The 17,975-nt window shown below is 40.6% G+C and overlaps 1 protein-coding gene across 2 annotated transcripts in view; it reads right to left on the bottom strand.

Moving 5' to 3' along the window:
* Window positions 1-17,975, bottom strand: part of LOC124067002 (receptor tyrosine-protein kinase erbB-4-like) — a 280,015-nt gene that overhangs the window by 61,591 nt on the left and 200,449 nt on the right. For both annotated transcript variants that reach the window (XM_046403975.1, XM_046403976.1), the window contains exons 11-14: window positions 16,310-16,400; window positions 13,845-14,044; window positions 9,061-9,193; window positions 4,502-4,595 (exon numbers count right to left, since the gene is read on the bottom strand). In XM_046403975.1, the coding sequence (XP_046259931.1) occupies window positions 4,502-4,595; window positions 9,061-9,193; window positions 13,845-14,044; window positions 16,310-16,400 (518 nt within the window). The remainder of the gene's footprint in view (window positions 1-4,501; window positions 4,596-9,060; window positions 9,194-13,844; window positions 14,045-16,309; window positions 16,401-17,975) is intronic.

The following is a 17,975-nucleotide window of genomic DNA, read 5'->3' as shown; positions in this document are numbered from 1 at the left end:
AACAGCAAAGCGAGATTATGTGTGAATGACAGAGAGAGAGAGAGAGAGAGAGAGAAAGCGCGATGGTAGGGGAGAGAGCAGACAAGACGCATAAAGCAGTGTGAGCAGAGCAGACAGATAATAACCATTGCTCACAGCACACACAATGACCATAACAATCCGCCTAGAACAGGATTTATGGAGCTAATATAGGCAAGGGAAGGAGGTACGGCAGGAGAGGAAGAGAGGTGAAGGGCTCAGCAGGCCTAATGACAAACAGCACATACATACATAAACATATTGACTCACATATGCACATGGATGCACGCATACATTTATTAAAACATTAGCACAAACAATATACGTGACAAATACAGATATGACAGAAACGTGTTCCTGCTCAAAAAGGGGCCATCAAGGCAGATAACCACTATATCCTATGGCAAGTGGAGGAATGTGTGTGCGATGCTTGTTCATACATAAACTGAAGTAGTGTCTTGCATGCACACGTCTGTATGTGTGAGTGTGCATATTCCTTTGAAGCTTACGAGCGTTTGCGAACATACATTCTCTGCAGTGTAATTATGCAGAGTATAACTCTCGCTGCTCTCACCGGCTTTAGTGTTTAGCCTGGCACTTTGAATGTCTTCCCACCTGTGGCTGTTGGCGTGTGTGTGTGTGTGTGTGTATCCAATAATCCAATCACATCAGCAAGCTTAATTATGTGACAAAGCAAACAAACAGTGTTTGGTCCGGCAGGGTTTGTGGAACATCCAAAAAGATGACAGGAACGCACTGTGTTGTGACCAAAGAGCCCTGCTGGAAATTTAAATTGGTCTGTTAATGTGTTTAAGGTCGAGGTTTGTGTGTGATGCCTTTGAATATGTGTGTGGGTAAATGAATATTTATCTGTTCTATCTGTCTTTCTTCCCTTTTATGCACAAACCACACTACTACCTCAGGAGGACTGGCAATTAATCTTGACTTTTCAAGACATGATCGTGTACATCAGGAAGGAGTTACAATTTATTTTACCATGACGTAATGAATAAAAGGGGTCATCTTGTATTGTGTCTGCTGGGCAGACATCTGCTGTGCCTTCAAAACGCTGTTGTCTTGGAAAATCATCCATCCATCCATCCATTTTCTATACCGCTTATTAGGGTCGCGGGGGAGCTGGAGCCTATCCCAGCTGACTATGGGCGAGAGGCGGGGTACACCCTGGACTGGTCGCCAGTCAATACAGACAACCACACACTCTCACACTCACACCTAGGGGCAATGTAGAGTAGCCAGTTAACCTAATGTGCATGTTTTTGGGATTGTGGGAGGAAGCCAGAGTACCCGGAGAAAACCCACGCAGGCACAGGGAGAACATGCAAACTCCACATAGAAGGGCCCAGACCGGGATTCGAACCTGGAACCCTCTTGCTATGAGGCGACAGTGCTAACCACTGCACCACCGTGCCGCCCGTCTTGGAAAATCATCATATCACAAAATAATTTTATCCACTTATATTGAGGTGGAGGGATAAAAAGCATGGAGAAACAATAATATCAGAAAGAGGTGGATGTTGTGGCTCATTACAGTGGTCATAAGCAATAGATAGCCATTCCAGCTAGTTCAAATGTATTTTATCATATGTTGTATTATCAAAATATAAAGTTTGTCCCTCAGAGTCAGCTAATGTTGGACGTAAAGGCCTGGCTCGCAATTTCTGTTCAAGTTCATCCCAAAGATTCTGGATGGGGTTGAAGTCAGGTCTCTGTGCAGGGTTGTCCAGTTCTTCCACACCAAACTCAGCCAACCATGAAACCATAGAAAATGGCCCCAAACCGTTTCTACAAAGTCAAAGTCAAAATCTCGTTATGCGTCGCATAATGACAATAAAGACTGTTGATTCTTGAAATGTCCCCCTGAAAAACAACCCCTAAGGTGTCTGGATACTTTTGTCCATATAGTGTATGTAAACATGCTAGCAAATTTAAAGAAATTTGAGAAGTTTTACTTTGTAATGTTCATTTTACAGAACATTTAACCCAACAGAATCACTGCTCGTGAACATCACATTTTGCAGTGATGCATTGCAAATCACACAAATCTGCTCTTTTTCAGAAAAAATAAGGCAAGCTATTTCATAGAGCTGAGCTGGGTTGAGCTGCACTGAAGTGAAGCCTTTAGCACCTGTTGTGAAATGTTCACTTGCTTCAGCCTTTCAGTAAGACACAGTAATAGACAGGCTTGCTGGTGAAAAAAATGAGCAAATATGTTTGTATTGGTGATTAGCAGCAACTGCTCTAGATGTACAATCATCACCTATTTGGTCCCCGATATAGCCTGTATTCATGCCTACAGTCATGTCTCCAATCTCTCTTCGCAGAGGGCATTAAACTTTGTGACCATAAGGTGATTGCTGTGATCCATTTCTATTCTGCACACCTTGGTGACTCACACACGCACATGCACAAATGCACTTTTCCCGCATGAAAATTTATAGTAACCGTTTATGGCAATTACAGGGTGCAGAAATAAGGACAGTTTGAAAGAGCTGCTCAGAGCTTGCTTCCATCCATCCATCCATTTTCTATACCGCTTATCCGTCAGGGTCGTGGAGGAGTTGGTACCTATCCCAGCTGACTACGGGCGAGAGGCGGGGTACACGCTGGACTGGTCGCCAGTCAATCGCAGGGCCAACACACAAAGACAGACACACACTCCCACCTAGGGGCAATGTAGAGTAGCCAATTAACCTAATGTGCATGTTTTTGGTATTGTGGGTGGAAGCTGGAGTACCCGGAGAAAACATGCAAACTCCACTTAGAAGGGCCCAGAACGGGATTCGAACATGGAACCCTCTTGCTATGAGGCGACAGTGCTAACCACTGCACCACCGTGCCGCCCCTCAGAGCTAGACAAAATAGAACTATTTGGACAAACCTGACAAACTTTTCAAGTTATGAAGAAATGTCTTCATGGCCCAAATACAATGTGAATGTGAACATATAGCTACAGGTGTATCATTCTCTTTATAGCAGCCATTTTCCCATCGCTTGTCTAAGAAAGTCAAGTGCAGGGCTGTGAAGGATCAAGTGGACAGCCAAGATGATCAAACCCACGAAATCTCCTCCAACAACAACAACAAACACACTCAAGTCAACAACCACAGATGTGCTGACTTTGGCCTTCGCCTCCGATGCTTGCACACTCTCACCCAAACACTCCAGTGGTTCCACAAGTTCCAGCCTTCTTCTAAACTATTTTGGGCAAACTATCTGACAAGGTGTGATGGGACACAAAAAGACAGCACACGGCCGCTCTGGCTTCCATCTGTCGTAAATCATCCATCTCTATCAAACAGCGAGATAAGATTTTAAGAGAAAGCACAGGGTCAGGGGCCTCATGTGTCTGTGGGTGTAGAGTGCAGGAGAGGCAGATGGAAATGAAGGTCAGGGATTTTCTTTTCTCTCTCTGGCAGTTTTCTAATGTACAGCTGCTACCAAACAACACTTTCAAAAAGCCTCTCCAAGAAGTCGTGCAATTGATAAGTTTATTAAGAGAACAAATGTCTCTTGGAAAAACAAAACATAGCTAAGAAACAGTCCCTGAATAAATGTTTGATAGTTGACATAAAGTAAAAAACAGTAACCGATACAAACTTACATGTATATTACATGAATACAAATGAAAGCAAAATAATGCTAATCCCAGCAATAAGAAAAGAAGAGTTTTACCTTTGAGTCGGAACATGAGACATAATCAATAGAACAGGCGAGAGGCACACTTTGACTGCTAACACAACAATTTATCATCGTCTAAGATGACCACAGGGAATGTCTGCAGCCCCAAGTCATTAGGTTTGACTGAAGCAATGCTCTGGCCTTGACTACTTCTCTTCGGTGGAGCCCAATGCAGAAAACATCATTTTAACCCTTTCGGATGATTCTGCTTTTAGAAGGTTTTATTCATTATTCAGTCACTTTATGGAATTTGTTGAGATAAACACAGCATATCAGGAGCCTCATCCTCCAAGTATACTTTATTACTAGAGGTGTGTTTCCTTAATATGATGCCTGTCTGTACTCATTAGTACTGTAGACATCAGTGCACAAATGTGTTGAAATGTTTATCTGAAACTAATATGAGGGCTCAACCATCCAAGTGAGACAAATCAGGTTAATATCTTTAAAAGTCACAGTCAGAGGCACAACGATGTATGACCGCAGGAAGCAAAACTTGTCTCATAAGTCAGCTGACTACTAATCTTATTGCTACTACTGATTTACAAAGCCAGTCTCTTCAAGTTAGGTTGCCTTTCGCTGTCGCAGATGAAAGTGCAGTTCACCTCTCAGTGAGAGTGAGTGGAAAAATGCCACCATTCTTTTCATGTTGAATACTATTCCTCTTTGACAACCACATAAAGGCGAGCGTCACAAACAAGCCGCAGCCTTCTTCCCTGTCTTTATAAAGAAGACTTATGTGTGCGAAACGTATGCTTCTACGCTTCTGTGGGAGAAAGCTTACCGGTCCGTGGCACGTCAAAGAGTCATCGTCAGCTCGTTCACACTGGCCATCACACTCCACACACACCGAGCCGTTGGCATACTCTCGAATGTCCCTGAGAGAGAAGGATGGAGGGATGGATTAGGAAATGATAAAGGAAGTGAGAGACGAGAGGGGCAGCAAAATATTGTGCGTGAATTAACATGACTCTTTGTTCTCCGCTAATACGGATGCTAAATACTGTAGAACAGACACACATTTACACAATCAGACTCTAATTTACATTCATCCTGTGAAAGTTCTTTTAATCGGATGTGCCTCTTTGGTTAACTTGTGGAAATGAAAGGAGTTATAAATCTTAACAACAAGTCTTCAGTCATCCCTATACCATTTGAACAAATCATCAGTTGTGGTAAGCTAGACATTAACAGGATAAAAAGCATGTCTATTAAATCAAAACGGCAAAAAACAGAGTGTTTCAAACTGTTATTCTTCTTTAATTTGATTTCAAGTTTAGTCAGTAGCTACAAATTTAAGAACAAAGTTGTCTGAGGACAAACAGATGAAAAACAACATCTGTGTGTCATGTCAGATCCCACCAGATACTAAAAAATTCATTTAGATAACTCATGTCTGTAGTGCTTCATGAGGTTAGTGATTATACATTTTATTTTATTTAGAGGTTTTCGCTGTTGGAAACTTCTAATTATTCAGATGTATCAGCTGATTGACAAGAAACAGTGTAATGCATCACTGACATAAAAACAACAAAAACGTAGCACAATATCACGAAAAAGCAATTGCTACATTTTGTTTAAATCACACTGCGTTTTCTATTATGAATTTCGAAATCAGTGAAAGTTCATTTTCAGCAAACTGTTGTGCCAAACTTACGCAAAGGAAAGAAATGGCCATGATCTGTTAAATTCCTGCAAAAGATCTCAATGTCAGTCACATTTTTTCATAGTGTCAAACACGCACGCACACTCCTGTTACACCCACAAGCATTGTGATACTGATACCATCACGCAGGAGGTCGACACAGGCAACCAGCGGCAGCGTTTTTCAGAAATCAATTAAATTAAGTGCCTTGTTATTCAATTTTTACAATCCCCTTATAATAGCAGAACACCAGATTGGCTTCAAAAAGTCATTAAATTTGACCACAGTGCAGCTGAGTTGGCACTTTGCCTTCTTGTCACTGCAGGACAAGAGGAATGACTTTCGGGTACTTCTCTTTTGGTCAGTGAGGGAAAACACAATGTTCAGTCTCAGCAGTAGGAAAAAAAATATCTTTGGCCCAGTGGGATCTAAATCAAATTAGTATTAATTATACTTCATCTGGCCTTCATAAAACCTTCCAGGAGGAAGGGGAGGTAAGACCTTATCTGGGTGTGTGCTGGTTGAAATAATAAAGAATTAAAAACGTTGCAGCTAAATGCTCTGCGGTGTTCTGCTCTTGTATGTTTTCTGTCTATTGTGGGACAGAGATACAGTAACATTTTAGGTGAAAAATAAAGCTTTATATGGATTTGAAGAGAAATGAACATTCATTTTAAATGGCTTTTAGACATAATCCATGCTGCCAAACCTTTATGTTCACACAAACAATAAAATCGCATGTTGAACAGTAATGTCAGAATTGTTTTGACTTTGTATTTCAAACATCCACAGACAAATCCATTGAGACGTAAGGCAGTTTAAGCTCCTCGTCATTCTGCTGTTCTCTCACACATGCTTTAAACACATTTTTCAATAGGTTTTTTTGTGAACTACTCACTAAAAATATGTTTGTATGTTGTTGTATGTTAGAGCAAGCAGTGTACATTAATGTCAGTCTTTGTCCTCCATGTTTTTGTCAAGCACACCTGATATGAAGTGAGCTCTGCAAACTGTCATGTGATCTTTGTTAAGGTAAATTAGCTGTTCTTCTGTTGAATCCACAAGGTCCTGTTACAAAAACGTGAACGATGACCACAAAGTTATGACTGGTGCATTTCATCCAACTGATACATGCTAAATACACTGCACTAATCCACTGAATCCACTGAATACTGAGAAGAAAAAAAATAAAAGCAGACACAATAACGAAATATGAAACACGACTCATGAAACACACAGTGTGCAAAGGCTCAGACTGTGCAGGGTTGGGGGTGCATTCACTGTTTGGTGTGCTGGTGGTGTCAGTAGTGCCGCAGTTGTGGGCGGTGCTCATGTGCAGGTGGACAGGTAGGCAGGGCGTGGCCCCGTGCGCAAGCAGTGACTGTGACACGCAGTGACACGCCTAGCCCCCCTGCCCTTACAGCACCCTCTGCTCCTCCTCAAACCTCCACAATGCAGCCACCAAAGATTTTTTGATCAAGTTGAGACTCTGTACTTAAAAATCATCTTTCAAGTAGTTCTGTAAGGCAACCCCCTCTCCTCCCCCCCCCCCCCCCCCCCCCAAAAAATATTATTAATAAAACTCACAGGGGGGGAATGGGACTTTTCACCTTTAATTGTGAGGTGCATAGCATCAAGCTATACATCCTTTTAAAGTCAAGGGACCCCTGTTGTTTTGAAACCCAGCAGGGGTGCCTCTTAAAATCGAGAGGTACCAGTAAATCTTAAATTGTTCTTTTCAGCCTCCGGCTCTTCAATATTATCCATAGTAAACAGAAAAATGACTGCTGAGCTTGAAAGCTGTAACAAAGAGCCTTGGGCTATTTAAGTTTTGATGAGCAGGTTCTGCAGCAGATCTTCCAACAACAGAGGATCACGTGAAGATTCAACCACTCCTGTTCACAGCTGAAGAGGATGAGTTGATACATGTTTATGTATTTGTCCTTGATTTGATCACATTATACTGCTGCTTCACTTTCCTGAAACCTATCTTGGATATTCCTGCAGGGGTTCTGTCAAGCACTTAATAAAGGAATCAGTTTGATCTTTGCTGCACCAGTAACCTTCAAGTTGTTGGGTGAAAGTACACTGATGCCGTTGACTTGTAAAGCAGAGTCACATTAGCGGATTTACAATGCAGACTCGGAGGACTTCAGGCAGATGTTTCCTGCTTGCTTGAGATGAGGTATTTACACTTTGCGCTAACCATGTCAACCACTTCTAAAGGCGCTCATTACACACTTGACAAACACTTTCTGATGCTATAACAGTACATCTCCAAGGTGAGTCCATGCATTTTGTTGCTGAGGGTGGAGAGCACGACGATTTTGAAATGACGTCTCTGTAAATCAAGTTGAAATAGCAGAATTGTTTCTGAACATATGAAGAGCTTGAAGTAACCTACAAAGTAACCTTGTTGTTGTTCAAATTCTCTTTGAGGTGATTTACTTGGCTGAGAGAAAAAAGTGGTATCAATCACATCCGTGTTTTTCCCTGGTTTACCCACAATGGGCTTTTCAAACTTAATGCAAATGTACCTCTGAAATGGTCCTGACATAAACAGGGCAAGACTGCAGTTTAGCTATGAAATGCGGTCATTATTTCATAGCTATGGCTACCATTTTGTTCCCCTTGAAAAGAGACATTTTTGCTTTATCTATTTTGCTTTCTAAATTAGCCACAATTTTGGTCAGCCTGAAATAGCGAGTGCACTCAGCAGATGGAGAGGAAAAATGTGGCATCTCGTCAAGTACAGAAGCTACACTTTGCCTATAAGAGGGCAAGGACATGATAGCTTACCTGTTTTTATTTTATTTCTTTATTTTATTTTGAGTCAATAAACAAGTCAACTGAGAGATGGATCTGCTGGCTTGAATTGACTCATCTGAAATAAACCAGAAAAATGACTGGTAAAACTTGCAGTTTTTGTCACCACTTACTTTTTTTTTCCCCCCACAAAAGAAACGTTTGAAAAAGTTCATATTTCTAAACAACAGCTTGGCCAAAGCACAACAAAAGGGAGTAGGAGCTGTGTCATTTGGTTTTGTTTCATTTTGTGAGCATCAAGGATAATTAAAGAGGGTGTGCGCAGATTCAACGATTAGATGAAGAGGTGCACAATGGTTTTACGCTTTGGGAAAACCTACAACTTCTCATGTGATTAGGACCTGAGGACATTTAGAGGACAACATGTCTCGCAGCTGCCCACAGTAGCTCGGTTTATGCATCTGCACGCTGTACCAGCCAAAGTGGTGAGCCACCCAAATCCTGACACATCTCATGCCATGATTACTGCTGTTAAGAGATGACAGCCTGAACAACAGCTAAACTTATTCACTTATGGTCTCTTCTGTTTTATGTTGTTAGTGGAGGTGGTTTTTGTTTCAGGTGAGGTGGCACATTTCCGCTAAACACTGCAGGAAAACTTGAATTCTTCCTCCCCCAAAAAGGCACTTGTATCAGACAGGACTTTGTTCACGCAAAAAAATATATTTTCTCTTTTTTTCATCTATTATTTAATACAGAGTGAATACCAGATTTATGTTTTCAATCACTGCCCCATCTGCTGTCTCTCAATCAGCCTACCTGCAGGCGTACATCCATTTGTCTAACTAGCACAATGTAATCCACCAGTCAGGATGACATGAGTGACTGTGTTGATGTATCTGAGTGTACGTGCACAGGCTCACATAACTCACCCTTCATAAAGATTACATTTATCCACACAGGTTCGTCCACGGCTGAAGTATTTGCAGGAGAGGCACTGGTCTGGGCCAGGACCCCAACACCCTGCGTCCGAACACAGCGGGTCACACACCATGTGATTCTTGGCTGCTCAAAACACACATACACAAAAAGAAAAACAGTGAAAAGACACGGAATTACACTCATGTAACATGTAGTTTTGCTTTGATGACTCAGTGCAGATGCAGAGAATAAATTCTAAATCACCCAAAATTAGATGGATATAAAATTAGCTAAAATAGGTGCATTATTTATGAAAAGAAACAGGATTAGATGTACTAAAGCAGACACTATTCACCTCTGCAGAGTACCTGTTAATTTGCGGTGGTCTATAAAAGGTGTGTTTTTGTGGAGTCGACTTTCCTAAACAAAGGTAGGGGTAATTGCAGCTACACAGAGGAATAGGTGTAAGCCTCAAAGACATGCTGAAGGATTACACAATTTCCTTTCAGTGAGGAAGAAATTGGCTAACCACATGCATTCAGCAGTCACAAAATAATTACTCTCCTGCATGAAGTGAAAGATGACCAAGTACCTCCCACAACACGCTCTTATGAGTTGTTTTTAATTTTAAAACATTAATTACCGCACTTCAGACTGCAATGGCCATCAACTGAGCATTTACACGCTGTATATTCTGTACTTAAATGAGCAGTCTCTGTTTATACATAGTGTGTGTGCGGCACTGTGTGGTACGGTTTGCCGTGGAGCAAAGGAAGGAGCTGTGCTGCTTCATTACAAAAACGCTGAGCCAACAGTGACAAAGCACTGGTGGGACCCAGAAAGCACCAGCAGATGCCATGCAGACTTGTTGATTTAGACTTAGAGAAAAGAAGGCGAAAAACCAACCCAGGAACTTTATTGTCTGTATTTATTTTATAGGTTTATTCTGAAATACAGCCTTTCAGAATTCCTCAGGATCAAATATGATGATATTGAGTATTAAAACTAAATATTTTCTACTGGCTTCAATCCAAAAATATCAGCATCAACTTTCAACACACAAATCCATAGCAACAGATGAACTGTACAAAAAAAGTATTGCTGGCTGTTTGCATAGTGATGTAAAGTCATATTATAGCCACCTTTGATTTAAACAAGTCTGATTCCTTTGGATTGCTTTCAAAGAAACCCCCACTCTCACAGCCCATTCACTCACTGAGCAGTCTGTATGATGTTCTTTCTGTTTTTGCCTTGCTGTCTCTCATATGGTACCAAAAGACTCAGACCATTACATCTACTCTATTCTCTTCTTATGTCTGCATCTCTTATCTCTCCCTCTCTCTTGTCCTTCTTCAGCACTCAGTTCTACAAAGGTTGCAACATCTGAGAGCATTACAGTGACAAAATGAGACATGGTGACAGCAATGCAGATACAGGGGACTTTTATAACCCAATCTGCATCTTATGTGCTTCCCCCCCTCTTTATAAGCTTCTCTCTTCTCTTCTCTTCTCTTCTCTTCTCCATAGTTATGGGCAACGTTATGAATAGGCCCCTGCTGCTTTCGAGGTCCTGGCCAATGTCAACCACAGGCATGCTCAAAATGCTTAAAATTCACACAGAAGCATACAGATACATGAAGAGAACAGAAATCCAAAGTGTGTTTCTTTTGAGGGAAGAGGATGAAAGCATTTCCTTTCACGAGAGACAAAACCACCTCTGCTGGGCTTCCTGTGCCTCAGGTAAACTGACCGGTCAGAAGGAAAGATGAGGAGAATGAGGAATCATGGGTGCTGAGAAAAGGGAAATAAAGTCGAGGAGGAGGAAAGGATGGATGGCTTTTTAACTACACAGCACTTGCACGATCAAAAAGACACCAACTTCAGATGTCTCTGTTGTGGTTAGAAAACGAAAGCCCCTGGGGTTCAAACTGACAGGTGCCTTTCTGAGTCCTGCAGGAGGAGAACAGCCTATGGTGATGATTATGATAAAGATAAGGAAATATGGAGAAAGAAAAAAAAAGAAAGAGGAGACAACTGAAAAAAAAAATCAACAGAAGAAAACACAAGCAGACATAAAATTAAACAGAAATAAAGCGTGAACAAACAAACACCTGTCAGAGGACTGTGCCCTGCTGGTTATCAGATTAAAGGGGTGTCGTTGGAACTCAACTCAACTGCCTTCAGCTTCCTGCATCCCTTTCTTCTGTACCAAAGACATAAAAAGGCTAAAGGGTGTAGCCAGGGCAGCTGGGGAAATTGTTTTCATCCCTGTGCAAAATGGGGCAAAAAAAGGGTTGGATAACTTTTATTTATTTATTCAATTTGACTTTGCTGTAACGTTAGGACTGGGAGTAATTAGTTTGAAGAACAAATCATTTAGGATTTGTTTAGTCAAACTTAGTCAAACATCTACAGCAATAAAACGCGTTCCACACGTTAACGCAGCAGTAATAATCCAAACGGATCACAAACTTTTTACTGCGCCGGTTGCTTTGTATTTCCTCCCACCATCAAACCATATACTTTAGGCTTTTTTCTCCCTGATGGAGGCACTAGTTAGAACTCAGTTTGGTCCCACAGGGCTGTATGGTGCCTGACCACTGCTCCTCAGGGATTAGTTTAATGCAGACAAATTTCTGCACCAGATTATTTTTTTTCTGGTTACCTGAAAGCTCGTCATGTTCCCATTGCACTACTCTGTCAGTCATTTGCACTACTGTTTATACTGTTTACACTGATGTTTATAGCTTCTACTGTTTTTTATATTACATAGCGTTGTTTATATTTATATTTATTTTGTTAGGTAATTGGCCTTATACCGGGACCGGGGAAACTAATTTCGTTCCACTCATGTCCTACGTGTGTGAAATGACAATAAAGCTCCTTTAATCCTTGAATCCTTGAATCCTTGTCTTTATCACTTTGCTTTGGACCAGAGTGAGCAGATCCTTCTCTTGAGAACAGCAAAGAATTGTAAGCACGTCTGACTCCCATGTTCGCAAAACAACTAAAACCTGACACTGACTCAGATCAGTTGTGCTGTTGTCTCTACTGATGATGCTTTAACTCTGACACCACTCACAGGATGCATTATTTCACTCAAAAATGGCTCTGTTTAAGACTAGTCATCAACCAAGTTCTGACTGTCAAATTATAGCACAATTGAAAGAAAGTGAGGAACTTAATTCACAGTGAACACGTGGTTAGGAAAATGAGTAAATGTCATCCAAAGCAAAACCAGGCAGACTTGAACACATACTTTCAAGCTCAACACCAAACATTTACAGTCAGCTCCAAAGCAAACCGGCCAGCAACACTTAAGCAGTTTAAAAATGTACAGCCAAAAAAAAAAACAAAAAAAAAAACGTGGCTTAAAACACTGAGCAGAAAATTGACTTCTTTGAAGATTCTTGGAAGAATGAAGAAACGTGCTGAAGACTACGGTGAAGGTATACACTGAATTTCTCTCTCTGACTCTGTGCTACCAGAAGGAATGGGGAATCAAGAACTCTGAGCCTATAGAAAGTGATGCTCTGAAAACTGGTTGCCTTGGTTTCAGGTTTCTCTAACCATCTAATGATATTTCCACATCACCACAAGTACACACACACACACACACACAAAATCACACACACTCTCAACTGAATAAATGGGCACATGCAGAGTCTCTTCTTTCTCTTCTGCCTTTGCTGCCCTATAAGGCTGCACGACTTGCCCTTTTTCAGTCCCTGCTAGGCTCATTCAAGTGTAGACACACACACACACACACACACACACACACACACACACACACACACACACATAGCCATGTCAAGGAGAGCTGTGTGTGACTCTTGAGTCTCAACCAAAGTCTTCACAGTCACTGAAGAGAGAGAGAGAGATGGAGTGTGTGTGTGTGTGTGTGTGTGTGTGTGAGTGTGTGTGTGTGTATGACCCAACCCTAAGAAACTGCCCAAGGGAAAGGAGCACATGAAGAGTGAAAAGGGGCCAACTCAATAATGCAAATACTGGCTTATTAATGAACATTATACATAAATGAATAAGTGATTTAATAGAAGTTCTTTTTTTTTTAGAGACGTAATTTTTGTCTCATCATTTCATAGTTTTGCCTAATTTCATTGAGCTAAACCTTGCCTTGTCTGAGTGCCTCTGTTGGTTAATTGGTCTAATTATGGGATTATTGTTTTTGCATGACTTTAGAAATTAGAGTGATATTATCAGTTATTAAGTGCCTTAACAGGTAGGGCAAATATGCCTTTAATGTAAAAAGAAAATAATAATCTGGTTCAAACTTGAGCATTGATCTAATAGTTTTGTTTCAAGTTGAGTCGGTGTCAGATCAGAACCATTGGCGAACCTTTTGCTCCACAGTAAATATCAAACAGATTTCTTCATACTTTACCGGTCTGTAACCTATTTATGAACGTAAGCAAGTTCGTCAAAGCAAGAAACGAGAAAGAAAACTCTAGATGGTGCCTGGAGCAGATGTTAAGACTATAGATTACAAAAAGTACATCACAGTTCATATCAGTGAGCAGTACAACTAAGTTACACTCATTCCGCACACCTCAATATTAAATGACTGCAAAAAGAACTTCTTCTTGAACCTTTGAACCCTGGCTTAAACGGCGTAGCTGTTGGCAGTAAGAGGTGACTATTCAGTGGGGCTAAAGGTGGACACACCCATTACGACTGCTTGAGTTGGGGCAGAGTTTGTTTGTTCGCAGGTTAATATTTTTATAGTTTATGCAGATTTTAGCTTTTGATGTTGGTGATGATTTTGTTGCGAACTCACCGCACTGTTGTGGGCTTTGGTTGTTGCGAATCAGAGCCTTCTGGTTTGCAGTGCGGAACAGTCTTGTCCAGTTGATGGTGTTGTAGTAGCAAAGCTGACTGTTCTCTGCGATGTGGACGTTCCCGGCACTGATCTCTCTCAGGGACTGGAGCTGCAATGATGAGATGCCCTGCTGCTTTAACACCAGCAGGGAGATCCCACTGAGAGGGAAGAATGAGTGGAGATGAGAGGAAGAGAGGGCCAGACAGGAAGGGAAGGAAGATGACAGGAACAGGAGGAGAGGGGGCGAATTGTAGCAGACAGAGCAAAGGGAAGAACCGGGAAAGGAGAGAAGCACAGAAGTTGGATTTGTTTCACAGGTTTTGATGTCTGAGTCAGGTTTTTTTTGTAAGAGTTATCTATTTTTTTCTGTCATGTCATCATGTGACCTGTTGGTTGTATGACCTCCGACAAATAATGTCCATATGCAAACTACGTATTTGAGTGATATAAAATTTTCTGAATTCACTATGCTATTCTTGTGATTCATAAAAGCAATAAAACAAACAAACAATACAATGTGCTAAGGTAAGGGACAGACTGCATTCATAGTTAAATAATATCAATATGAACAGCCAGTACCAAATAAGCTACATGCCAGTGTCAAACACACGTGCATCCAACAACCAAGGCTGACAAGTGTCGATTAGCACTCAACATTCCCATTAAATTTAAAGGATTAATGCAACAGGTGAATGTGCTGTTATTCATATGGGACGGGATTAGTGCAATACGGTCACTCAGCAACGGACATATTGCACAAGGGGGCTCTTTGTCTTTGTTAAATAGTTTTCATTTAAAAAAGTAAAGCTTGCATGTGACTGCAGTAGGGTCACATGGCACACATGGATTCTGAAATACACTACTATGGCATGTGACTGAAATATAAAACATAAACATGTTAAACAAAGATATGGAGAGAATGTCATTGTTCTGTCTGCTTACATCTCATACAGCTATTCACAGTAGAAATACTACAGCTACTCTTATACTGCATCCTTCAACTTAGTTCATCTGAAACCCGACACACTGAGTCAGATCCAAATCCTTTGGCATATTTTAATGTACATGTTGTTTTTCACTGTTATGTCAGTGTGCTCTGCTGCTGGTCTTGTAACTGAGACCTGGGAGCCTCTGTGTAACACCACACACTATCAAACCACTGAGTCGGATTTGAGCCGAAATGAGATTGATTCAAGTACAATATCCAATAAGAATGTTCAGAGGGGCACGGCTGTTCAGTGGAAATCTCATTTTCAGCATGTTAGAGTAAGCATACACAGAAAACAAATACTTAGAAATCAAATTGAAGACGCATGGTCTGATTTGAATATAGTAATTTCAGTGCAGCATCATTATTTCAAACTAACTAATGTATTAATGATTTAATATGTTCCATCCAGAATGTTTAATATTTTAGAGTTGTCATACTTTAGTTAATAAACCACATCTGCTTAATTTTTCTGTTTTTCTTTTCAGTGTTTGCTGCAACAACATAACTTCAACAGATTTTTCAACCAAGCAGTCACTCACTCTGTTTCCATCAAAATGTCACAGCAACAGCAACAACCATCAGAGAACCTTTGGAAAATCACTAAATATTCAACAAATAATGATTATGTTCTAACAGACGAGTTTAAACATCTAAGTTGGCTTCTTAAATGTCAAACCAAAATATCAGAAAAAGGTGTTTTGTGCGTCAACCAATTGTTTGGTTAAATAATGTTCTACCTTATGGTAGCACGTTGTTACTGTACATGTTAAAGCAAATAAAAACTTGATGGTTGTGCTAAGAAGTAAAAAAAAAAAAAAAATATATATATATATATAAATATAAATATATAAAATAAAAAATAATATAAAATAAATATCTTGAAATGCTTTGCTTGTTCATACCTTACGTGTTGGAAATATTGCAATTTTCAGTTAGTTACAGTTGTCCATGCATGCAGAACATCTTGGGTGAAGTTCAAATATTAACAATAGTTCTTTGTGTGTGACTTTTTCAGTTTTACTGGACAGTTTGACAGCTAAGAGTCAGACAGGAAACCTGGTTGAAAGTGAACCAGAGATGTTAGAGTAATGTGGAGTGTGTGGAAACCATCCGGCTATGATGACATTTTTTCCACAAGTGGGTCCCTGTTTTGTTTTGTCTCATGCACACATGTGGAGTGGCAAACAACAGTTTCAAGCTATTCCAATGTCCAACACGAGGCAGACATGCTCCAATATGTCAACAAAGGCAAAGAAGAAGAGAAATATGAGTCTTGCTACATTTCTTTCCTGCAAATACATGAGAATAAACCCCTCCTTTCCCGAGAACTGAGCACTTGATCAGACAGTGTTGACTAGCTGTGGTATAAATTACACTCATAGTCTAAAAAAATTCTAATCACAGCCAAGTCATTATGTTCACAAGTGTGTACCTGTACAGCGCTCTTCCCCCAATAGTAGCCAAGTTGGAGAAAACACTCAAGTCTGTCATGTTGTCAGGCCAAGACTGGATGTTCAGAAAGCCTAAATGAGGACACACACACACACACACACAGGTTATAATGAGTCACCAGTACCAACTGACTAGAGCTGTCTATCATACCATCTGTTTCACACAATGACAAGAATAAAATGAGTAGGACGGGTTGGAACTTCTCTGGAATGAGCAACTACGCCAGACCACAGCAACAACACCACCTGAGTCTCATCCGAAAGCACTTCCAAGCTAGAAAAATGCTATAGCAGCAGCCCATTCACAGAGAGCGTTTGGTGCCAGCTGTGACGAATGTTAAGTCTGATAAATCAGTATTTTTGCATTTCTTTTATTTGTCTCCCTACTGTTAAATCATTTAGAAGATTAAATGAATAGCTCAGAGGATATCTGTGACTCATTTAATAATGGATTCAGAAATATTAAACATTTAGTAGAGAAATGACAGGGGATACAATCCCCAAACCAACACCAGAGGACAAACAAAACAGCTGGATTAGGCCATGAGACCGAGGAAATGTCCACAGACGACAAAGGAGCAGAGCTCAGAGATGAGGAAGAAGAAGATGGAAGTAGGGGATGTTCAGGTGTGTGTGATCAAAAAGAAAAAGCAAATTGCTTTTGTAAAAGAAAACACAGAGGTCGCAAGCTGCTGTTGTGTTGTGTTCCTGTCAAAAGAAGAAGAGAGGCGGGTGGGGTTGGATGGTGAAGAAAAACCTTGAGGGTTTGGTGGGTAGTGTGGTACATCCTCCAATCAATGAACAGTGCTTTCCTCCATCATATTAAACTGTGGGTTTTCTTCCCGCAGGATGCATAACTTTGTGTATTCAGAAAGGTGGAGAAGAAAGAGAAGAAGGCAGCTCAGTGCTTTCCGACAAGAAAGCAATAACCTTCAACAGCACCTTTATCAGTTCATGGACATCATTTAGTTTGTTATGTCGATCCCAGTTGGGCAGCAGCAGGGTCTGGGCAAATGCTTATTAACAGTGTTTGATGAGGAAATGAGAAATAAAAAAAATAAAAATGTCAGATAATGGTGAGAAATCACACACCAGGGCTTCTGCAAATGGACATGAGTTGAATTTGATAGGCATCTTCACACTCCAACTGCTCTAATGCAAGTGCACAATACATATGGCCAAACAGCTGGAAGAAAAAATATTTGGTTTTCATTTTTTCCCCAAAAAAGAAAACAATGCTTCTCTAATCTAATTTTTTGGTCCTTTTCCTAGAAAAGATAAAACATGGATGTAATAATGGCTGCCATTATGATAGAATGACAATGGGAATTCATTCTGTTATCAATTAATTTAGTATATTTATACAGATTCCTAAAATGTATTGCTGGACTGTGGTAGTTTGTAAAAGCTACAATCAGTTTAGGTATTAGGTGTAATCTTGCTTATTGCATCCCTGTCCTTGACCTCGTGGAGTGCGGTTCAGGATGCTGAGGGCCTCTTAGCCCTGAGGCAGCAGTGTTATAGAATCGTTAGTGTTGTATGTGTCGGAACTAATTGTCTTAATGACAAAACCTGCAGTGTTAAAGCACGTCGCAGCCCCACCATAGTGCTCTTTCGGGCGATGGGGATGCTTCCTAATCAAGGTAA

Source organism: Scatophagus argus, chromosome 11, assembly GCF_020382885.2.
Source record: "Scatophagus argus isolate fScaArg1 chromosome 11, fScaArg1.pri, whole genome shotgun sequence".
Taxonomy (NCBI): domain Eukaryota; kingdom Metazoa; phylum Chordata; class Actinopteri; family Scatophagidae; genus Scatophagus; species Scatophagus argus.
The sequence above is the reverse complement of the archived record's forward strand: the minus strand, read 5'-3'. Positions and strand labels throughout refer to the sequence as shown.